We start from the raw sequence: 24988 nt of genomic DNA on the forward strand, positions 1-24988 counted from the left end.
AATGAAGTGAATCACTTTTTATGAAAAAAGAATTATGTTTACTTATAAAGAATTGTCTGAACTTTGTACACAGATATAAAATGAAGTGCATAGTGAATGACAATATATCTAATCATTTGCTTTTCAATAATGTACATGGAACTTGTAGTACAGGCCTTAGTGTTTTGAAGAGTCATTTAAAAGGAAGAATTGCATAATGCCTTGCTACCTAGCAGCATGCATTTCCTGTTTAACTTGTCTGCCCTACCATTCCCCAAGCTATGCAGCATTCGGACTGTCAACAATGGTGGAAATAAAGGTGTTGTTAATTTAACATGTATTTACTTAACTTAGCTTCAAGATATGATAATTAACATTTATTGAATGACAGATGCTTTTTATTTATCAGTTAATCCTCTCAACTGGCCTGGGTATTATTATCACAATTTTTATGGAAGAAAAATAAACTCAGAGACGTTAAATGTCTTATGGCTAGGAAGTCAAGAACTGAAGCTCTAAAACTAAAAAAAATAATAAATTTTTTTCTTCCTTTAATTTCTTTAATTTTCTGTTCTCCCTCTTAATTTATACTGAAACAAACTTTTGTTTCATTCACACTTCTTTCTTTAAGGCACCATTTTCCATATGCTTATTCACAGCTGAAAACCATAATCTTGACCTACTGTATTTCACTATGATGAATCATGTCATAAGCAAATGCTAATGATCCTTTTGGCAGGAACTATATATGAGAATGGAATGTTCAGTAAACAAAGATCTTTTTCCTTATATTAAATCCATTATAATAAAATGGGAAAAATGAAATATGTAATTTTTTTAGAAATGTGCTCAAAAAATGGAAGCATTTCCTGTTTTAACCATTGTTGACTGCCTTTAATATGTGTCAGACTATTAAAGAACTACTTGATCTCAGATCTTTCAATTGTTATTTGATTACCATTAAAATTTTAGTATAAGAAAGTTAAGCCTAATGAGTCACAGTTACAGTTATTTACTCCTGAAGCTCTAGATCTCATAACTTTAATTCCAAATAAGCCGATAATTATTAAACCACTTTACTACTCAAACAGAAAAAGTAAAAGAAGCCAATCATTCAAATGAATATAGAAGTCAAAACAACTATCCAAAACAAACACTTGAAAACAGTGCTAGATATAGTACTTAGGAACACTAATTGTTAGAAATATAATACATTCTTTAAATTTTTTTTTTTTTATATGGATGGACCATTTTTTTGTTTAAGTCTTTATTGGCTTTGTTACAATATTGCTTCTGTTTTGTTTTGGTTTTTTGGCTATGAGGCCTGTGGGATCTTAGCTCCCTGATTGAGGATTGAACCTGAGTTCCCTGCTTTGGAAGGCGAAGTCTTAACCACTGGACTGCCAGGGAAATTCTTTTAATTTTTTTCCATGAAAAATGTAGGGAAAAAACTAACTGAGATATGTGGTGGTACAACAGATACAGGAACAGAGATTACACAAAGTAATTTTTTGGTAATTCTTAAGGTGGGCTTCCCTGGTGGCTCTGATGATGGTAAAGAATCCTCCTGTGATGCAGGAGACCTGAGTTTGGTCCCTCGCTTGGGAAGATCCCCTTACCTAGAGAAATCCATGGACAGAGGAGCCTGGCTAAAGTATTGCATTGCTCTGAGAAAGAGATACTCCTGGATACATGGTAAGTAAAGAGGCTTCTTTGGAGAAGACCCCAATGTTGGGAGAGATTGAAGGCAAAAAGAGAAGGGGACAGCAGAGGATGAGATGGTTAAATAACATCACCAACTCAATGGACATGCATCTGAGCAAACTCCAAGAGATAGTGGAGGACAGAGGAGCCTGGTGTGCTGTAGTCTTTGGAGTTGCAAAGAGTCAGACGTGACCTTAATGACTGAACGACAACAAAAGAGACCTCAGATGGTTATTCACTTGAATTTGAATTACAACAATTGAATTTCAAGAGAGCTGCTTTCTTAGAACAAGAAATCTCTTCCAGTCTCAAAATTTTCTTTCCTTCACATTTAAGAAGAAGGAAATAAGAATTTTAAAGAGAAAATACTGCCTTTTAAATTAAAATTTCCTGTAATTTCCTTTTTCTTCTTGATTAAAGAATTTTTCTTTATTGTAAACTAGTTAAGTATTAACTTTCAATTAACTTGCCAGCTACCATAGAAAGTTCATTATACATGAAAGTGAAGTGGTTTTCTTTCGTGTTTCAACTGAATTTAAATTACTGTATTTTGTGCGCGCGCGCGTGTGTGTGTGTGTGTGTGTGTGTGTGTGTTGTGTGTCGGGGGGAGTGTACGATTACATCTTGCCTTGAGAAAGATATCACAAGGTCTGAACAACAAATACAGTTTTAGTCTTGTCATGTTCCTACTTAAAAAACTCTAATTCACACAGAATGAAGTCAAAATCAGTGATCCAGCATTCAGGACACTCTGGTAAGCTAGTTACAACCTATATCTTCCCAACCTCATCTCCTTCCTTCTTCCACCTGAGTTTGACTGCTCATGATTTTCTAAAAATTTGGGAAAGAATTTCCCCAGGAATCAAGCCTTTACCTAAGGCCTTCTTTTTTGAGAATTGTCTTTCTCTTCTTTCTTGACACCCAAATTCTAACATTCCATCACAGTCTTGCTCAGGTACCACTCTCTGCTAAAAGCCTGCCTTAAACATAGTAGTTATTTGGTGGTATCTCCCTGCAACTCTCCCCGTTAAATATACGTTTACCTCAGGAAGAGTCCCCTTTATTCTTTTTTTCCCTCTTTCTTTATCTTATGCTTCAGATCTGCAGACTTGAGTACAAAAAAACTGTTAGAGAGATGGTTATCCAAGTAGAAAGTACATGTGTGTTAAATGCAGAGATTGCTAATTGATATGAATTTTGCCTCTTTTTTGCTAGTTAGCTGTGACCTTGTGAAAGTGCAAGTGCCACTCAGTTGTGTCTGATTCTTTGTGACCCCATGGACTGTAGCCCACCAGGCTCCTCTGATCCTCTGTCCATGGAATTTTCCAGGCAAGAATACTGGAGTGGGTTGCCATACCCTTCTCCAGGGGGGTCTTCTTGACCAGGATTGAACCCAAGTCTCCTGCATTGCAGGCAGATTCTTTACCATCTGAGCCACAGTTCCTTAAACTTTCTGAACTGCAGTTATCCAATCTGTAAAATGAGAATTCCATTTGCCTTGCAATGTTATTTTAAGAATTAGAGATAAAAGATGTAAAGCACATGGTACTGTGTATGTAAAATACATAGTACTGTGCACATAGTAGGTGCTCAACAAACAACTATTAAGCATACTTGATTTTTAGTCTTAGTTCTGGTGATAGCCACCAATAGCAGCCTGGTCTTGAGTTAATTTACTTTTTTTTTTTTGGGCCGAGCCAAACAACTTGTGAGATCTTAGTTCCCTGACCAGGGATTGAACCTGGGCCCTGACAGTTAAAGTGCTGAGTCCTAAGCATTGGGCTACCAGGGGATCCTCTAATTTGTAGTTTTAAAACTAGATCACATTCTTGACAAAGTTTTCAGTACACTATTAATTAAGCTGGATCTACCTTGCCTCTCTTGGGGGTCCTAAAGGACATCTTATGTACCTAGGAAATCCTGGGATTCAGAGGTTCTCAACTGAGCATAGTTTTGCCCCCAGTTTTTGTCCCCAGGATATTTGGCCTTGTCTGGAGACATTTTTGGTTGTCATAACCAGAAGGCATATTGGCATTTACTGGCTGGATGTCAGATGGTGCTAAACATTCTTCAATGCACAGGAAAGCTCCCTAGGACAAAAAAATACCCAGTTCAAAATGTCAATAGTGCTGAGGCTGAGAAAATTTGCTCCAAACACATCAACCTATGGACTCTGAAAAGGCGGCACACTATAGTCAAAAACAGCCTAGAATTAAAGAGTTCTGGGTTCTAGTTCTGTCAGCCATATGCAGTATGCTGCAGGGCTAGTCAACTCTTCCAGACCTCAGTTTATTTTTAATAAATGTCATTTAACTTATTTCTCTATCCTCTGTGTTTTCTACAATGCAAATTCACTCTAGAGCTGCACTGTCCAACAGAGTAGCCACTAGCTACTTGTGACTAAGTTAAAGATAAACAAAAAAAATTCATTTCTCAGTTGCACAAGTCCCATTTCAATTGGTCAATGGCTGCATATGGCTAGTGGCTACTGTACTAAATAGCACAGATGTAGAACATTTCCATCATGGTGGAAATTTCTGTTGGACATTGCTTGTCTACAGGCTTGGTTTGATCAGATTCAGGCCTTAATCTTTTAATATTTAAAATATTGAATTACATGATCTCTAAAGGTAACTTCCAGTTTTCTAATTCTGTGATTCTAAAGGACAATACAATAATTCTCTTATTCTGAGTGAATAAAGTAATCAACTTTAATAAAAGAATCAGTAAATGGGTGGAAAATTCTAGAAAAACCCATGTTTCATGTATTTATGTACACCCATGTTCCAGTCAATGTAATCAGAATTAGAGTGTTTGCATTAGCATGTCTGACCACAGTTTAGACAACTGTGTAGTACCTACTGAAAAAGGTATAGGATAGGACTTCTAGTTTTTGGTTCAGCATGTAAGGATCTTGAAAATTGTCACTCCATCCTAACAACAAGTAAACAATTGAACAAACTGAAAAACCAACAATTCTTCCTAGCTCCATGAGAGGTGAGAGGTCACAGGGCAAACCACTACCCACAAAACTGCAGTGACAGGTGAGTACAGAGAATCCCAACTTACCAGAACAGAAACCCTCAGCAGAATCCTCCATAGCAGTCCATACTGGGTTGGAGAAACTTGCCTGTAATAACAAACCTCTGGAGGCTGCGTGGACAAGTCTGAGCATTAAAAGAGGTTCCAGCCATGGAGGCCCCCAGCCCCCACTTTTATGAATTTTATTGCTAGGAGCTCAATGAGGTTGTCACAGTAAATACTGGAGAAAACCCTCATGTTGCTGGCAGAGGGAGGGGGAGAATAACCATTCTCAAATAACCAAAGGTCTGCCATCAAGAGAAACTATTTTACTAGAGCTGAAACTATTGGGGTTTTATCAGAGCCTAACTGATCTAGGGGATGTGAAATACCCAACTTTAGTACACTCTAGCCATCCTGTCCCTCTTAAGGGGCAGGGGATTGACAAAGCACTTGTGAGGTACACAAGTCAGAGGCATAGACTTATTAATAGGACCTTATAGACCTAATCACAGGACTATAGAAAGCTTGCCCTCCTCTAACACAACACCATCATATTACTAAAGATTTATTTATTGCAGTTCTTTTGCTCAGTATATCATGTCTGGCTATCATAAAATTACAGATCATGTTGTTGTTCAGTTGCTCAGTCATGTCTTACTCTGCAACCCCATGGACTGCAGCACGCCAGGCTTCCCTGTCCTTTACCATCTCCCGGAGTCTGCTCACACTCATGTCCACTGAGTCGGTGATCCCATCCAACCATCTCATTACAAAGCATACCTAAAAGGAAAAAAAAAATCACAATTTGAAGAGACCAAGCAAGCAACAGAACCAGACTTATATATGGCAAGAATGTTGAGAATTATCATACAGAAAACTTTAAATGGTTATGATGAATATGCTAACAGCTGTAGGAAATAAAGTAGACAGCATGCAAGAAGAGAAGGTCAATGTAAACAGAGATGGAAATTCTAAGAAAGAACAAGGAAATGCTCCAAATCAAAAACACCGTAATAGAAAAGAAGAAGCCTTTGATGAACTCACTATTAGACTGGACCCAGCTGAAAAAAGCATCTTTGAGCTTTAGATATGTCAGAAGAAACTTCCAAGATGGAAAAACAAAAAGGAAAAAAGACTGAAAAAAAATAGAACAGAATATTTAAGAACTGTGGGACAATTACAAAAGATATGTGTATAATAGGAATACTAGAAATAAAAGAAAGGAACAAAAGTAATATCTGAAGCAATAAATATTGAGAAATTTCCCAAAGTAGTGACAGATGAGATTTGGGAATCTCAAAGGACACCAAGCAAGATAAATGCCAAAGGCTACACCTAGGCATATCATATTCACAATTAGAAAATCAAAGAAAAATCTTGAAAGAAATCAGAGGGGGAAAAAATCACCTTTCCTATAGAGGAACAGAGACAGAAACTTAAATCTGACTTATCTTCAGAAGTCATTCAAGCAAGTAGAGAGAGGAGTGAAATATTTAAAGTGTTGAGAGAGAAAACATGCACCTATAGTTCTGTACCCCCATGAAATTACTCTTCAAAAGTGAAGGCAAAATAATTGGGGGTGGGGCACACAGCATGGCATGCAGGATTCTTAGTTCTCTGACCAGGGATAGAACAAGTGACCCCAGCACTGGAAGCGTGAAGTCCTAACCACCAGACTGCTAGGGAATTTCCTGTAAAGACTTTCTTAGACAAAAAAAAATTCAGGGAAATGGTTGCTAGTAGATCTGTCTTGCAAGAAATAGTAAAAGAAGTTCTTCAGGGAGAAGGGAAACAGTGTATCAATAGATCAGATACTTGGAAAAGAAAGGAAGAGCATCAGAGAAAGAATAAGTGAAAGTGCTTCTTTTTAATTTTTTTAGGCCACACTGTGTGGCCTGTGGGATCTTAGTTCCCCAACTAAGGATGGAACCTGTGCCCCCTGGATTGGAAGCACAGAGTCTTAACCACTAGACCCAGGGGAGTCCCGAATAAGTGAAAGTAAAATTAAAATTTGTATTTTTCTCGATAGATAGTTGTTCAAAATAATATGTTCAACTATGTATGCTTATGTATACTAAAGAGCCTCTTGATGAGGGTGAAAGATGAGAGTGAAAAACTGGCTTAAAACTCAACACTGAAAAAACTAAGATCATGGCATCTGGTCCTGACCCTAGTGTTATTTGCTCAGTCATGTCTGACTCTTTGTGACTCCATAGATCGTGGCCCTCCAGCTCCTCTGGCCATGGAATTCTCCAGGCAAGAATACTGGAGTGGGTTGCCATTTCCTTCTCCAGGGGATCTTCCCAACCCAGGGATTGAACCTGGATCTCCCGCATTGCAGGCAGATTTTTTTTTTTTACCATCTGAGCCACTAGGGAAGCCCCCACTTCATGGGAAATATAAGGGGAAAAAGTAGAAGCAGTGACAGATTTTATTTTCTTCACTGCAGATGGTGACTGCAGCCGACGGTTGTTTTTTCGGAAGGAAAGCTATGAGAAACCTAGACAGCATATTAAAAAGCAAAGACATCACTTTGCCAACAAAGATCCGTATAGTCAAATCTATGGTTTTTCCAACAGTCATGTACAGATGTGAGAGCTGGACCATAAAGAAGGCTGAGCATCAGAAGAATTGATGCTTTCAAATTGTGGTGTTGGAGAAGATTCTTGAGAGCCCCTTGGATAGCAAGGAGATCAACTCGGTCAGTCCCTAAAGGAAACCAGCCCTACGTACTCCTTGGAAGGGCTGATGCTGAAGCTGAAGGAACCTCCAATACTTTCGTCAGCTGATGGGAAAAGCGGACCCATTAGAAAAGACCCTGATGCTGGGAAGGATCCAGGGCAGGAGGAGAAGGGGGCGACAGAGGGTGAGATGGATGGATGGTGTCACTGACTCAATGGACATGAGTTTGAGCAAACTCCAGGAGATGGTTAAAGACAGAAAACCTGGCAGTGCTGCAGTGCATGGGGTCGCAAAGTCAGACACGACTCAGCGATTGAACAAAACTGCCACTAACAATTTCATGCGTCTTCCCCTCTCCTTAAACACCCCTCCAACCCCATCCCGCAGAAAGTTGTCTACCTTTTTATCTCTAGTGAATGCTGCCGTTTTCCTTTTGTTTCGTTTCTTGTAAGAGCAAAACCCTTTTGAAGCCTTCAGTAGTTTTGCATTTGACACTCAGCGACAGCGAAAGTTTGACACGGCGTGGCACGGGGCTTTGGCACAAACACGATTAATGGAAAGGATCTGGGGGGGTGTGGGAGCAGGTGTATGTTCTCATGACACACTCCCCCGACCAATCCCTTTTTTACAAAAATAAATCAAAATGAAATCCCCTTCAGTTATCACCGTAGGGCTCCCTGCCCTCAGATGACTCCCGGAAATGACGCCGACAGCCCTACGCTCCGTCTGCCAGTCGGCAGCAGCGGCGGGCGGTAGACGTAAGCACGTCTGTCCTCCAACTCGTCCAGCTCGGGGAAGTCTAGAGAGCTCCGCCGGGGACCGCCGCCGGGTCTTCAGGAGCCGGCTCGACTGAGACTGCGCAGGTATGCAGGGGCGAGGCATCAGATTATCCCGCCCCTTCCAGCCTTTGCTGCCAATGAGCAGCTAGTGACCCGGGGCGGGTAAAGCCTTAAAGGCCGGAATGATTAGCCGAAAGGGCAGTCCCGCCCCTGGCTCCTCCCAGCCCTCGCGCCCCGCCTCGACCCGTCACCGCCCCGCCTCCCTCTCCCGCCCGCCTGCCTAGCTGCGGGGTGACACGGGGCTTTGGCTTGGGAAGGGGGCGAGGGAAGCGAGTTAGACGTCGGCGCGGCGGCGGCGGCGGCGGCACAACCCCCTAATGTGAGCTCGGTGATGGGCAGCGGGTCATAGGGAACGGAGGGCCGCCGAAATGGGAGGGCCCCGGGTGCTTGGTGGCGAACGCGCGCAAGAGTGAGGGGCGGCCGTGAGGGGGCGAGGTTGACCGGGGCGTGTCCCGGTGCGGTCGGGAGGGCGTGGATAGCGGGTCTGGGGACGCCCTGCTCTTCTTGTCACCTTTCCAAAGCTTCTCTTGGCAACTTGGCACAAATTAAGTTTGCCTCCCTTTCGGTTGTCTGGGCTGCGAGGGGGAAATTTAAAGGTCCCCCGAAACACTTGGAGGCTTTCCCAGGGTATTTTCCTTGCTGTTGCGTTTGTGCTCCCTTCTTACTGGATGGAGAGGTAGAGAGGCTAGGTGGGCTGGTCGAACTTCACTGTCTGAGGATTGTTCAAACAAACAAACCAGGAATTCTTCACCCTCCTCCCCACGCCCTGCCCTGCAACACAACAGCAAACATTCCCAACAAGTTTTAAGAAGCCGAGTGTAAAATTATGAGGGATTCTGTGTCCGCAATGTATCAGTAGTAAGTTGTGCCCTTTCTTAAGTTTATAGAAAATCTGTGAGTGGCATTTTTGCTGCTTATTATCATTGGACAAATTTTTTGTTAAAAATACTCATCTTTGAGTTCTGTCCAAGGGGATTCTGACTTTATGTTGATATGAAATACTGCATTAGTTGTGATATTTTCCTGAAACAGGTTTCTGTGAAATTCAGTTAGTTGTAAAAGCTTAGCCGATTGTTCGTGGAAGTGAGTTAGATAAATTTCTAGTTCTGATAAACCTGCAGTTACTATTATAGCCTCTTTTACAAGCAAATCCTTGCATGTTTTTCTCTTTCACAGATTTTTATAATCATCCAACGACCACTGATGAAGATAGGTTGGAGTAACTGCTGAAACTGAATTTTATTGACCAGACGACAGTCCGTTTGTTCCACTTCTTTTTGTTTTCCTTACTCTTTTGAGCTTTACTGTAACGGCTGAAAAACTTGGAAAATAAAATGAACACTCTATGGTCTTGAACTTTTTTTTTTTTTTGAGGAAAAATTAAAGTGCCAGAGTGAAAGCCAGAATGGCATCTAGAGAGAGACTCTTTGAACTTTGGATGCTTTATTGTGCAAAGGTAACTGCTTTCCTTTTTATTTCTAATTTTAAAATACTTTGTTATAAAATTTTGTGACTGGCATTATCAGCAATTTATTTAATGGATAATGGCATATTTATTCCCAGTAATGACTTTAAGAACATGAGATTTTCTTTTTTCCACTTTATCAGATTTGAACACAAACACAGTACTGGCATGCTATTAAAAACTGTAGGGTGTGGTTTTAATTTGTCTTCAGTGATCCTAAAATTATATAAGTAAAATTATGACCTTTGAGAAAAATAAAATATTTGTACTTTTCTTTGTGCTAGTTTTTTCTCCCACACTTCGGAGTAAGGATAGAGATATTTTTATGAGAAGGGAATTAAGCATTTTTCTCATAATTAACCTCTTAAAAGATTATTATATAAAAAGGCTACTGATTTGAAGTGGTTGCTGTAAGCTTGCGCTGATGTTAGCACCATTGTCTCCCTTGATCCTCACAACAATCTTGGGAAATGTGTATTGTAATTACCCACTCCCTAACCCCCACCTTTTTTTTTTTTTTTTTAATTAATGAGAAGAACTGATGCAGAATTTAAAGGGGTTAGTGAAAAGCAGCCCTTTCTGCTTCTGAATATAGCTGGGAAGTCAGCACTGTTGATTCAAGTCCGTGCTCTTATCTATTATGACTCCTCACTAATTTTACTTTAGTCGCTCAAAAATTATTTTTTCTCTCTTCATCTTTATGTGAATTTTTACATGTTAGTTTTGATTGCATGTTATTAGAGGAGAAGGGTGCTACTTAAAAACATGTTTTTCAAGTGAGCTGCATTACTACTTTGAAGATACTGGAATGTGTCAGAGTAACATCTCTAATTCATTACTTAAATTACTTTAGGTGTCTGTGAAGGTCTCAGCTTCTGTTTCTGCGTTATCCCTTAGGGCTCCCTTTCAATACTTTGAGCTCTTTAAAGAACAAGTTATTCTTTAACAGATGATCTCAGTTATCTTAATATTAAATATTAGAGCTCACACTGGAATTTTCTATGACTTCCTGGTTTGGTATTTCTTACTGAAGGACATATACTTTGAAATATTTAATATAGATTTTTGAAATAGTTTTTAGTCTTGTGTAATTTAATGCCAGAAATGTCTTTTTAAAAATAGGCCACTCTTCCAATAAAAAAGGAATCCAATTCATTACTTTTGAAAATAGTCACTAACACATGTCAGCCAAAAATTGAAATGTGTTTTACGTTTTAGTATGTGTGCACAGTAGTTTGAAAATGACTCCTTTAAAAATCCATCAAACTTACTAGATTTTACACTTTAAGAATGACAAAAAAGTAAATGGAGTTACACTGTCTTACTAACTAGTCATGTTGTTTCTAGGTCGGGTTCATGTTTTATTCAAGGGACACTGTGCTTATTGAAAAGATAGTGCAGTTTTGTTGACATACGCAGAATTTTGTTTTTAATGACTTAACATAAATGTGAATCCTTACTATTTTATGAGAATGTTTGAGTAAATATTGAAGCCCCTTTGTGGTCAAATTTTGAAGCTTATGCTTGAGCTGGAAGATCAATCCCATTTTTATATTTAAGATTTAAATCACTTGTGCTCTTAATAAGATTATAATTTTTTTCAGCTGTTTTCATAAATCATTATTTAAAATAATGATTTTATGTTTCAGCAATTCATGAATAAGCTCTTGTAAGCTAGACAACAGCTTTCTTTTCTTTCAACACCTTGAATTCAAGTAGCTTCCAAATATGCATTGTAGATTTAACTCTCTTGCTTGCTAGTGAGGGTGATTCCCTAATACCCAGCCTTACCACTCTCACTGTAGCATACAGCCCTTCAAACCACTTGGCTTTCTCTTTTTCTCTTGACTAACATTGAAGACTTTCTCTTTACACCTTTGATGGGCTTTCTGACTACTTCAGGACTGCTCATATCTTTTTTTAACTTGGCTCGGACTTAGACCTCTTCTTGGGTTTGCAGTTGTGCTGTCTAGTTTTGGCTCTGCTGCTTTGTTTTGTGACCTTGCTCAGGACTTACCTCTTTGAGTCTCAGTTCTCTTATTTGTCGAGTAGTACTGTGTATACAAGGAGAATTCTTGTCTAACTCACCATATGATTTTCGTTTGTTTTGACCTCTGTGGGACAAGGAGCTTTTTTTAATCCCTATTCTGTGGATTATCATGTGATACTTTTTAGTTCATCTTTCTTTTTTAAGCTTTTATTATGGGAAATTTCAAACTGGCACAGAGAGGATACTGTAGTGAACACTTTCGTATCTGTTACTATGCTTCAATAACTATCAGTTCATATTCAATGATGTTTCAGCTATAAGCCTCCCCTACCCTTCTCTCCACTCCTGAATTATTTTAAAGGAAATCCCAGACAACATATCTGATCCATAGATTAAAAAAAATTTTTTTTAATTGAAAGATAATTGCTTTACAGAATTTTGTGGTTTTCTGTCATACATCAACAAGAATCAGCCATAGGTACACCTATGTCCCCTCCCTCTCCAACCTCCTTCTTTTCTCCCTCCCCATCCCACCCTTCAGCCTGTCACAGAGCCCCTGTTTGAGTTCCCTGAGTCATAGAGCAAATTCCTATTGGCTATCTATTTTACATACGGTATTGTAAATTTCCATGTTACTCTCTCTATACATCTCCCCTTGATCCATAAATATTTAAAAATATATCTGTAAATTGAGAACTCCTCTTAAAAACATAATCTCAGTATAATTCTTTTTTTTTTTTTTTTGGTGCCGGAACCAGGGAACAGTATAATTCTTTAAATCATCAAATATCTGGTCAGTTTTCAAACTTTCCTAAGCTTCGTAAATGTTCTTGTTTCCCTACTGTTTGTTTGAGACAGTATTTAAACAAAACGTACTTGTATTTTGCTGAAAATTTCTCTGTGAGGTCTTAATCTGTGGGTTCCCCCTCACCACACTCTCTATCCCTTCTATTTACTTGTTGAAGAAACCAGGTTGTCAATACAGTATACTAATGCATATATATGGAATTTGAAAGATGGTAACGATAACCCTATATGCGAGACAGAATAAGAGACACAGATGCATAGAACAGTCTTATGGACTCTGAGGGAGAAGGTGAGCATGGGACGTTCTGAGAGAATAGCATTGAAACATGTATATTATCATATGTGAAACAACACCGTTCCAGGTTCGATGCATGAGACAAACGCTCAAGGCTGGGGCAATGGGATGACCCAGAGGGATGGGATGGGGAGGGAGGAGGGAGGGGGATTCAGGATGGGGAACACATGTAAACCCATGGCTGATTCATGTCAATGTATGGCAAAAACCACTACAATATTGTAAAGTAATTAGCCCCCAACTAAAATAAATAAATTTATTTAAAAAAAAAGATAAAAGAAAAAAAGAAACCAGGTTGTGACATTAAAATTTCCTCAGTTGGGTTTTGCACGTTGAATTCCCTTGATTTTAATTGTTGGGCTTCCCCTGTGGCTCAGCTGGTAAAGAATCCGCCTGCAATGCAGGAGACCTAGGTTCGATCGCTGGTTTGGGAAGATCCCCTGGAGAAGGGAGCAGCTACCCACTCCAGTATTCTGGCCTGGAGAATTCCATGGACTGTACAGTCCATGGGGTTGCAAAGATTCAGACACTACTGAGCAACTTTCACTTAATTGTTGCTTCTGCTGGTGTTTGCACACTGGCAGATCAGGAGGCTTCACTGATTCACATTCTGTTTGGTGTGGGAAGGCTAATATAATTCATGAGTGTCTTGGCCATCAGTGACTTTTGCTTATACAACATTAATTATTTCAGGAGTTTGAAAAACTATTTTGATATTCCAATTTTATCTTTTATTTATTAGTAGAACATATACAGAAAAATGTCTCCTCGTCAATTATTTGATGAAGTTCCTTAAAGGGAAGTCAGGCAGAATAAATGTTTGATTCTTTGTTTTCAGAATAATGCCTCCATTACTAGCATCCTCCTAGGGTGACCAGTTAATTTTCTTGAGTATCAAGTTCATCTTAATGAGTAAAATTTAAACACTGTCTACTGTTTTGCTGCCCTAGTTGGTATTCCATTCATACCAAACACTGTACACATAGCTGACTGAAGAAGACTTTGAAGATCTATGAAGGTCTGCTTCAGGGCAATATGTATGGTTAAGTCATCTTCCCTGCTTGCCACACTACAAACCTTGGCACAGGTATTCCATGATGTATTAGCAGTAAATGAATATTAAGATGCTGTCATAATGTTCTGTCTAAAGTGATGTATTAAAGGTTGCCATTGAGCATTATCTCCAGGCCAGAGTACTTGAGTGGGTAGCCTTTCCCTTCTCCAGGGGATCTTCCCATCCCAGGGATCAAGCCAGGTTTCCCACATTGTAGGCGGATTCTTTAACAGCTGAGCCACAAAGGAAACTCAAGAATTCCTGAATGGGTAGTCTATCCCTTCTCCAGGGGATCTTTCCAACGCAGGAATTGAACCAGAGTCTCCTGCATTGGCAGGCAGATTCTTTACCAATTGAGCTATAAGGGAAGCCCCAAAAGAACCTCATGAGAGTTTTATAATGTTTAAATAGGACTCTTATCAGAAAGAACCTTTGGATAAATACTGCTTGGTCAAAGGAATACTAAGGAAATATATAAAGATGTCTTCTTCCCATTAGTCTGGGTTTAGTTGCAAGCCTAAATCCTAGTATTAAAGATTTTAAAGTAGAATTAAGATAAATTCAGTGTTTGCCATGTGGGTTCCACATACTAAACTCAATATTTCAGAAAAATTTGGCTAAAAAACTTTGCAATTTGTTTTTTTAACCAAAGTTTTCAGGTCTAACTTTTCACTTTCTCTTTCTAGGAATAGGATTTGATTGTTAAAAACATGCATCTTCCTTGTAGGTTATTTATTAACCTCATGTAGTTGTTTTTATATAATCGAGGCAGGATGATTTCTGATTATCCGACATGCTTGTTCTGTATAGAATCTTGCCCCAATGGATAAGACTACTAATTCAGTTATGTAGTCTGAGCTTTTCTTGTCTCCAAACAGGCATCCCCACCCAGGGTCAAGGATTTCATCAACAATGCATTTCATATAGCTCTTGTAAGTTAAACGTTAACTTGGAAACAGGTTTACTCTTGTTCCTGGATTTTAGTTGAGTGGTTAAGTACTTCTTGTCTGAGCATATTTTTCTGAAGTGTAGAAAGCAGCTTTATTTTTTAATATCTAAAGATTTCAGTTTATTTTATCTGTGTTAGGCACCCTCTTATTCCCTGTATCTTTTGACATATTTCTTTAATGTGCTTATGGTAAGAGAGATGGTGCTGAGAACAATTTTGCTGTGTACATTATCATACAGCTTTTTGGAATTCATACATTGGGGAACAGGCATATATGTATCCCTGTCACAACTGTTCCCTGGAGAGGCCCTAAGGATATATTTCTGTTCAACATTTATCCTTTTGAAGTCCTTCAGTTAGTCACCAAAGTATGCAGAAGAGAAACTGAGTTCTCAGATTCTTTGATAAAGTTGTTTTTGGTCTGTGTAGTGGAAAGTATCAACTGTATTAACTCAGTAAAAAGATACAAAGTGAGTAAAAAACATATGTTGAAACGTGTCAATGTGAGTTGAAATTCGTGGTTCATTTGTGTCAGTAGCTTTTTTTTTTCCCCGAGATTCAATTTACACTGAAAAATTCTATGAAACTTCAGAATTAGAGCAAAGATTTAATCCCAGTTCTCTTTCTGATTTTAAGGACCCAGATCAGGTTATGCAATTTCTTTATGTTTCCGTTTTTTCGTCTGTCAAATGGAAAATAAAGCTATTTTGCATATCTTCCAAAGTTGTTGAGAACAAAACAAATTGACTGTATTTAAATGCATTTTAAGGGTAAGAAATATAAAATACCATCTTTATTAGTATTTAAAGAACACATATATGATCATGTGAATATGTGTATCAAGATTACTTCCATTTTGTCTTTATATTGTATAATGATAGTGGGAAATATTCTCTTGTTTTAACCAGTAGTGATGAAACTGTGCTCATGAATGTCTTAATTTTTAATCTGTATTTATATTTGCTTTCAAGCTTAGTGCTTAATTATCCTAATAATGCTTCGAGTTTTTTTTTTTTTTTTTACTCTAAACCAAGTTTGTTTTGGATCTTGGTGATGCTCCATTTCCTGCTGTTGCCCTTTGTCCTGCTAAATCTGGAATATGACTGAAATAGATAGTTTTGCAATGAGCTCAGAGTAAACTTCCTTTTCAGAATAAAAGTTTTGCTTCATAAGGAAGGTAGAATTTAGAGATGTTTTACTTAGATAAAAAGGCAAATACCTCTTTTGATACATAGATTTGGAAAAAACGAATGAATGAATACTCTTCTAAATCAGAAAATTGTAATTTATTTTTACAAGTTTAGTTATAATCATAAGTGAAGCTTTTGGCAGGATGTACCAATATACATCAACCCTTATAATTTAACTCATTTTTAATAAGTCTCTGGTATGTGCAAAGTGTAGATAGAAACAGCTCTTAATTTTCTCTGGCTTAATAATGACTTTGTATATAAGGAAGCGGTGTTGTTTGACTCTGAGGCAAAACAAAACAAAATCATCAGCTTAGTAGTATTGGTTATCAATTACATGTTCATTTTAGGAAGTTAGATGTGAAAGAAAGCAAGAAATGAGTACTTTTTGTTAATAGAGTTGCCCTTAGGAAAGGAATATTACTAGCTTTGTAGTTTGACTTGTGAACTTATACACTACTCTAAAAAGTTAAGATGCATGAAAATTTATTCTTTTCTTTTGAATACCATAATTTAAGTTTCCCTGGTAGAAGGTTGAATTGATAGCCCGTCAACGTGAAGATGTGGAGGAAGAGGGAAAAGGAAGAGCCTAAAATAATTTTCAGATTTTTGGATTTTGCAGACTTAGTACTTGGTCATTCCATTCAGCAAGTTAGTTAGTGCAGGCTGACTAGGTTTTCAGGTGAACATGTGAATTTGCAGTGCCTGAGGGTCACCTAAATAGAGAAACACCCCCACAAAATGGAGTTTAGAAGGTGATCTATGCTGGAAATAAAGATCTGAGAGTTGTCACAGTGGCAGTTATTGAAGAGTTACTTGAGAGTAAGAAGAAAAGAGGGTCAAAGTCTGGGAGTCCTGAAGAACATCATTTAAGAGGAGGATAGAGGAAGAAGAGTTAGGAGTTGGAATGGGAGGAGAACCAGGAATGAGTGGTTACCTCTGAAAGTAGACAGGTATTATAAAGAAGGGAGTAGTCAGTGGTATCCAATTCCACATAGCTTTGAAGTAAAGCATTATGGAGCATGTATTGGATTCCACAGTTAAGAGATTATTGGTGGCTTTAGCAGAGTAGTTCTAAAAAGGATGGAGAAAAAAGATGTTAAAAATACAAATCCCTATTTTAAGTTGAATTCAACAGAATTAAAATTATGACAGACTGTCATTAAAGTTGTAAATGTTTACTCTTGATTTTTGTACTCATCTACCTTTCAAACTTATTCTTAACTACATCTAAGGAATATCAGCATTTTCTTTGAATTTATGTACTGCGACTTAGATTTAGACTGGTAAAATTACTCTCTGGTTGAACCAAAGCATTAATTGGTCCATGCGTTTCACGGAGAAGTCATTCAAGCATTTCAAAACAGTTTGCCTCTTTAAAAAAAATAAGTGGTTTTGTTTGATGCATTTAATTTAACTACTATATAATCTTTCCTGATAATAAACGTTAGAATAGTAGGAAAGATATGTACTATTTCAGCTTATGCTGTCACTGTGAGGTGAGTTTATACTTTTTTATTGAATAATTTTGACAGGATTTTTCTCAAAATATAAATTTAATTGTTTTAAAATATAAAATTTCAATTTTCTAATGAATGAGCTTCATTTGAAGGATGAAAATATATAGACTTTGTAATTTTGGTTTATGCTCTAAGAAAAGTAGTAAGATGTTTTACTGAGTTTTAAAATTTTTTAAGATATGCAAATTAATTGTAGAAAATTTAGTAAAATACAGATATGCAAAAAGTAAAAATTTCATTATTCAGAAATTTTTAGCGTACTTTTATGCATGTGATTGAAATTTGTGTAAATTAGTTAGATTTGATACTATAAAACATTAAGATACTAAATTTGAAAAACTTCCATTGTGAAACTTGAGCATTGTTTTAAGCTTCTAAGCCCCATTTAAAAAGTTACATTTATTTAATGCCTATGTAGTGATATCCTGTTCCTTTCTAAAGAATTTGTTTTAGTCCAATTTAGCTAGTTTTATTGGATTCCTGGGACTTCCCTGTAGCTCAAACTGTAAAAAATCTGCCTGCAGTGCAGGGAACCTGGTTTGATCCCTGGGTCAGGAAGATCCTCTAGAGAAGGGACTGGCAATCCTCTTCAGTACTTTTGCCTGGAGAATCCCATGGACAGAGAAGCCTAGCAGACAATAGTCTGTGGGGTCACAAAGAGTCAGACACGACTAAGTGACTAACACACACACATTGGATGCCTGCTGTATACACATGTTATTTACTGTCATTTTGAATTTTATATTTTTCCTGTTTTTAGAAATTTGGTCATTTAAAAATGTAAATTATTTTTTTAGAGCAGTTTCAGGTTCACAGCAAATTGAAAAGGAAGTTCCTATGTATCCCTTGTCTCCATATATGTACAACCTTCCCTGTTATTGACATCCCACACCATAGTGATAAATGACCACTTGACTGACTCCCAAAAACACTTGAACCAGGAATGTTTTTACATGTTCACTGTGAAACTCCAAGAAGAACACAAAAAGTTAACAGGATATACTTAATATTGCAACATTTAAGAGGTTGGTCTTTTCAAGCTTTGCTAATATTAACTGAGAATTTTCTATACTCTATTGATCAAATGTAGAACTTCATTAACCCTGCGTGTGGGTAGCTCAGTGGTAAAGAATCTGCCTGCCAATGCAAGAGACACTGGTTCGATCCTGGATTGGAAAGATCCCCTTGGGGAGGAAATGGAAACCCACTTCAATATTCTTGCCTGGAAAATTCCACGACAGAGAAACCTGGTGGGCAATAGTTCATGGGGTCGCAAAGAGTTGGACATGACTGAGCATGCACACACAAATGAATAGTTACCTAAAATCTAAGAAATATCTGAAGTAAAAATTAAAACCTTTCTCACTAGGGGTAAAGAGATGGGAATACTTGACCACCTGACCTGCCTCTTGAGAAATCTGTGTGTAGGTCAGGATGCAACAGTTAGAACTGGACATGGAACAACAGACTGGTTCCAAATCAGTAAAGGAGTATGTCAAGGCTGTATATTATCATCCCGCTTATTTAACTTATATGCAGAGTACATCATGAGAAACGGTGGACTGGATGAAGCACAGGAATCAAGATTGCTGGGAGAAATATCAATAACCTCAGATATGCAGATGACGCCACCCTTATGGCAGAAAGTGAAGAACTAAAGAGCCTCTTGATGAAAGTGAAAGAGGAGAGTGAAAAAGTTGGCTTAAAGCTCAACATTCAGAAAACAAAGATCATGGCATCTGGTCCTATCACTTCATGGGAAATAGATGAGGAAACAGTGGAAACAGTGACAGACTATTTTTTGGGGCTCCAAAATCATTGCAAATGGTGACTATAGCCATGAAATTAAAAGACACTTGTTCTTTGGAAGAAAAGTTATGACCAACCTAGACAGCATATTAAGAAGCAGAGACGTTACTTTGCCAAAAAAGGTCCTCCGTCTAGTCAAAGCTATCGTTTTTCCAGTAGTCATGTATGGATGTGAGAGTTGGAGTATAAATAAAGCTGAGCTTCGAAGAACTGATGCTTTTGAACTGTGGTGTTGGAGTAGACTCTTGAGAGTCCCTTGGACAGCAAGGAAATCCAACCAGTCCATCCTAAAGGAAATCAGTCCTGAATATTCATTGGAAGGACTGATGCTGAAGCTCCAGTACTTTGGCCACCTGATGCAAAGAACTGACTCATTTGAAAAGACTCTGATGTTGGGAAAGATTGAGGGCAGGAGGAGAAGGGGACGACAGAAGATGAGATGGTTGGATGGCATCACCGACTCAATGGACATGAGTTTGAGTAAACTCTGGGAGTTGGTGATGAACAGAGATGCCTGGCGTGCTGCAGTCCATAGGGTCACAAAGAGTCGGACACGTCTGAGCGGCTGAACTGAGGGGTTGGTATATTCGAACGTATTTTTATGCACAGGCCTCTTTTAGAATATAGCTTCTTTTGTTTGTGCTAAAATGGCTTCCAAATCCTTCCTGGATGGAACTGGCTTTTTATCAGAATTTCCATCAAAATTTTATCTTTCATCTGTTGATTGACTGTGACTTCATCTGAGGTCATGCTTTTCCACTTGGAGTCAGTTTCCCCTTAAATTGTATGATGTGAGACCTAAGGGAAGATGAATGAAGTCATCAGTGATCGCTTAGTTGAAGAGGTAGTATTTGATCAAGGTTTTAAATTGAAAGTGCAAGTGAAGTTTGCTCAGTTGTGTCCAACTCAGTGCGACCCCATGGACTATACAGTCCATGGACTTCTCCAGGCCAGAATACTGGAGTGATTAGCCTTTCCCTTCTCCAGGGGATCTTCCCAACCCAGGGATCGAACCCATGTCTCCCACATTGCAGGCAAATTCGTTACCAGCTGAGCCACAAGGGAAGCCCAAGAACACTAGAGTGGGTAGCTTATCCCTTCTCCAGCGGATCTTCTTGACCCAGGAATTAAACCAGGGTCTCCTGCATTGCAGGCAGATTCCTTACGAACTGAGCTGAGGGAAGCCCTAGTATTTTAATAGTCACAGAGGATGTTCCAGACACACAAGGTATGACCAAAAGTACAAAGGAAAAGTGATCTTAATATAGATTTGCATCATTAATTTCAAGTTGTACCTTGCTGCTCTGTTTTCATGCATATCTCTGTACCGAATAGCTCCATTTTGCTGCCTAATTTAGTATAATTTTTTAAGACATTTTGAACAGCAGTTAATTTCAACATGTTGGAGTATCAACCATGCATATATGTCTAGTGAAAGAGCATCAGCGTGAACACCTGTGACCAGGGTTGCACAAGCTATGACAAATATGTCATAATAGCAGCCTTTCCAAGAGCAACTGTAAGATGCATTTTGATTTCAAAGATGCCAAATTGTAAAAAATTATGTCTTAGAATCAGAGAAATATAGTATACAAGTGACCTAGCAGTTTTAAAAATGAATGTCTAGAAATAGAAAAGAAGATCCCAATAATGATAATTAAAGACCAATAAAAAGGATGTGAGTTTAGATAGCTCAAGAGAATTAGAGAGTTGGAAGGAAGATCACAAGAATTCTTTTAGAATATATCCTAGAAAGTCAAGGAGTTGGAAAATATGGAAGACTGAAGAACAATATGTGAAGATTTAACACATATTTAATTGGTCTCAAAAGAAGAGTAAAGAAAGCATGAAATGAATGTTAGTATTTGAAGAGATTGCAGGTGAGAGCTTTCCAGGATTGATGAAAGTCTAGTGAAACCCAAGGAGAACATTTAAAACAAACTCCGTACCAGTATACATCATAGTGAAACCATAGTGGTTCTGCAGAAAACCAAAGCAAAAGAAAGAAATCTTAAAAGCTACCAGAGGAAAAATATCTCCTGTCTTCAAAGGGATTACACGTTAACAGCTGATTTTTCAATAATAGTGATTGTAAGGAAAGGATAATGGATTGATATCTTTAAAGGAAAGACTAATGTAGAATTTCCAACCAAGTGACATTTCTTCAAAGAGGAAAGTGAAATAAAACCATTTTCAGCAAAACAAAAGCAGTTCAATTCATCAGGAAAATATAACAATTTTCAGTACTATTGTTGTTTAGTTGCTAAGTCCTATCGGACTCTTTTGGGACCCCATGGACTGTAGCCTGCCTGGCTCATGTGTCCATAGGGTTTCCCAGGCAAGAATACTGAAAAGTGAAAAAGTGAAAGTTTTAAGTCCCTCAGTTGTGTCCGACTCTTTGCGACCCCATGGACTATAACCCGCCAGGATCCTCTGTCCACAGGATTCTTTTGGCAAGAATACTGGAGTGGGTTGCCATTTCCTCCTCCAGGGGATTTATTGATTTTTTAATTGAAAGATAATTGCTTTACAGAATTTTGTTGTTTTCTGTCAAACCTCAACATAAATCAGCCATAGGTATACATAGATATATCCCCTCCCTTTTGAACCTCCTTCCCATCTCCCTCCCATCCCACCCCTCTAGGTTGATACAGAGCCCCTATTTGAGTTTCCTGAGCCATATAGCAAATTCCCATTGGCTATCTATTTTACATATGGTAATGTAAGTTTCCATGTTACTCTTTCCATACATTTCACCCTCTCCTCCCCTCTCCCCATGTCCATAAGTCTATGTCTGTTTCTCCATTGCTGCCCTGTAAATAAATTCTTCAGTACCATTTTTCTAGATTCCGTATGTATGCATTAGGCAGGCTGAATCTTTACTGTCTAAGCCACCAGGGAAACAAGAATACTAGAGTGGGTTGCCATTTCCTTCTCCTGGATATATTTTCCCAGAGATTGAACCCGAGTGTCCTGCATCTCCTGCATTGCAGGTGGATTCTTTTCCGCTGAGCCACCAGGGAATCCCAGGAAACTACAACAGTTTTAAATTCACGTGCACCTCATAACATAGTCTCTAAAGCAAGCATTGACAGAACTAGAGAGGAATAAACATATGACAGTCATGATTGGTTTGTTTTTTCTTAAGTTAACATAGGTTAGTTTTTAAAAACACATTTTTCTCAGTAATTGATAGAATGAACAGACCCCCAAAAATCAGTGAAGATACTGAAGATTTAAACAATGTATGTTGTATGTTAGTTGCTCAGTCATATCCAACTTTTTGGGATCCCATGGACTGTAGCCCACCTGGCTCCTCTGTCTGTGGAATTCTGGCAAGAATACTGAAGTGGGTTGCCATTTCCTTCTCCAGGGGATCTTCCCGATCCAGGGATCGAACCTGGGTCTCCTGCATTACAGGCAGATTCTTTACCGTCTGACCTACCAGGGATTTAAACAGTAGGATTGACAAATTAAAAGGGACTTACTTAGAACATTATACCCATACATTCCTTTCAAGCGCACATAGTTACAAAAATGATGATATGACAGAACTTAAAGCAAGTTTCAGCAGATTTCAAATTATTGAAATAATAGAGTATGTTTTCTAATGAGAATGTAGTTAAGGGAGAAATGCAGCTAAGGAACAAATTGCAAGATTTTTTAAAGAGTCATACAGTTTAAAACAAAGGTTTAATTAAAGAACAAGAAATAAAGGAAAATTGGAATTTTTGTGGGGGAGAACTGAATGATAAAAGTACACATTTAGATCCTTTTGGGGAGTACCTATAGCATTACCTGGGAAAATTTGTGGCTATAAAATGTGTTAGAGAAAAAGGCTAAAATGAAATGAACTAGTCATTTGTTGTAGCCAAGCCTGCAAGATCCCACCTTGTCGTATGCATGCCCTTTTACAGTCCTACATTGTATTGGTTTGTCTATGACCTGTAGAATTTTTTTTGTTGTTAATTAATTTATTTTTTAATTGAAGGATAATTGCTTTACAGAAACGTGTTGTTTTCTGTCAAACATCAACATGAATCAGCCTTAGGTATACATATGTCCCCTCCCTCTTGAACCTCCCTTACATGTCCCTGCCATCCACCCCTCCTCATAGTTACAGAGCCCCTGTTTCAGTTCCCTGAGTCATACAGCAAATTCCCATTGGCTATCTATTTTATATATGGTAATGTAAGTTTCCATGTTACTCTCTCCCGATGCGTAGAATTTGGCAAAAGTGATGATATATCGTTTCTGAAATTAGAAAAGACACTGTTTTTTTCTACTGTTTCCATCTCAGTTGCTCTCTTTTCCTTTGTATCATTTGCTCTCTGGGAAGCAAGCTGCTGTGTTATAAGCAGCCCTGTGTAGAACCCTATGTGAACAACCCAAACCTTGCCAACCACCACCTGAGTGAAGTTGAAAGGAGTGTCTCCAGCCAGTCGATCTTTGCTGTGACTGCACTCTGGTTTCTATCTTCATCACAGGTTTGGGAGAAATGCTGAGCCAGAACCACTCAGCTAAGCAGTTTTTCAATTCTTGGCCCTAAAAATCTGAGATAATATTTGTTGTTCAAGCTCCTAAATTTAATTTGTTATGCAAGAATACATTAACATTATAGATAAATTATCTATTTCAAGAAGACAATGAAAGAATAAAATAAGCCCAAAGTAGAGTGAAGGAAATTGTAAGGTTTTTTTTTATGTAAAATTATGAACTTTATTGGAGAAGGCAGTGGCACCCCACTCCAGTACTCTTGCCTGGAAAATCCCATGGACGGAGGAGCCTGGTAGGCTGCAGTCCATAGGGTCGCTAAGAGTCGGACACGACTGAGCGACTTCACTTTCACTTTTCACTTTCATGCATTGGAGAAGGAAATGGCAACCCACTCCAGTGTTCTTGCCTGGAGAATCCCAGGGATGGCGGAGCCTGCTGGGCTGCCATCTATGGGGTCGCACAGAGTTGGACACGACTGAGGTGACTTAGCAGCAATGAACTTTATTATGTTTATTTTTCAGTTGTTGAGGGAAGTGTACATAGGTAAGAAGATTGACAAGCATTAAGAAATGTTTAACTTTAATAAAAAAATTATCCATTATTTAACACCTTGGCATGAGTAGCACAAACACAATCTGTATCTGGATATAATTTTAATTAAGAATCTGGAAGTGAGATTGAAAGTAAATCAATAATAGGTCTTCATTCTGCAAATCTTTCTAGTAGTCCTGGTGATATCATAGGGGAATTATAAGGTTTATTACAGAAATTACTCATAATAAAATACTGAATCTAGGAAAAGATAATCAGTTCCAACATCACAGAAGAGATAACTAGATATGTATCTTCTGAAGGACATATATAACACACCTGTGTTGTATTTTTTGCCGGAAAACCCCTAAATCTGACAATCTCTAGATTTACTACTTCACAGGAAACACAGAGGACTGAGGAACATGTTAAATGACAGTTAGCAAAATCTCTAATGTGAGAAATACTAAATCACAAATGGCGTAGTGTCTTCAGCAAATAAATTAGAGAAAAAAGAAATATAATAGAAACCTATAGGTTTAAAAAGACTTAAAAGGTATACCAACAAATTGCAATTTATGGACTTTCTTTGGGTCCTGACTTTATCAGACAGTTAAGAAAGGCATTTCTGAGCAAGTCAGGAAAATTTGAAC

At 38.2% G+C, this 24988-nt stretch overlaps 1 protein-coding gene and 1 long non-coding RNA gene across 8 annotated transcripts in view; one reads left to right on the top strand and one right to left on the bottom strand.

Annotated features, from left to right (window-relative positions):
- LOC145542666 (uncharacterized) overlaps nucleotides 1–8240 on the bottom strand; it is a 33504-nt gene extending 25264 nt beyond the window's left edge. The window contains exons 1-3 of one of the 2 annotated variants that reach the window (XR_014080056.1): nucleotides 7789–8240; nucleotides 5366–5487; nucleotides 4753–4836 (exon numbers count right to left, since the gene is read on the bottom strand). This is a non-coding gene — a long non-coding RNA (uncharacterized LOC145542666). The remainder of the gene's footprint in view (nucleotides 1–4752; nucleotides 4837–5365; nucleotides 5488–7788) is intronic. The other variant, XR_014080055.1, reaches the window with a different exon arrangement.
- Nucleotides 8241–8438: 198 nt separating this feature from the next.
- NBEAL1 (neurobeachin like 1) overlaps nucleotides 8439–24988 on the top strand; it is a 150208-nt gene continuing 133658 nt past the window's right edge. For 5 of the 6 annotated variants that reach the window (XM_081581943.1, XM_081581947.1, XM_081581944.1 and 2 more), the window contains exons 1-2: nucleotides 8439–8547; nucleotides 9405–9684. In XM_081581943.1, the coding sequence (XP_081438069.1) occupies nucleotides 9634–9684 (51 nt within the window). In that variant the 5' untranslated portion in view covers nucleotides 8439–8547; nucleotides 9405–9633. Of the gene's footprint in view, nucleotides 9087–9404; nucleotides 9685–24988 lie in introns of all 6 variants that reach the window. The other variant, XM_081581945.1, reaches the window with a different exon arrangement.

The sequence above is a fragment of the Giraffa tippelskirchi genome, chromosome 3, assembly GCF_054371585.1.
Source record: "Giraffa tippelskirchi isolate mGirTip1 chromosome 3, T2T-mGirTip1v1.2.pri, whole genome shotgun sequence".
NCBI lineage: Eukaryota > Metazoa > Chordata > Mammalia > Artiodactyla > Giraffidae > Giraffa > Giraffa tippelskirchi.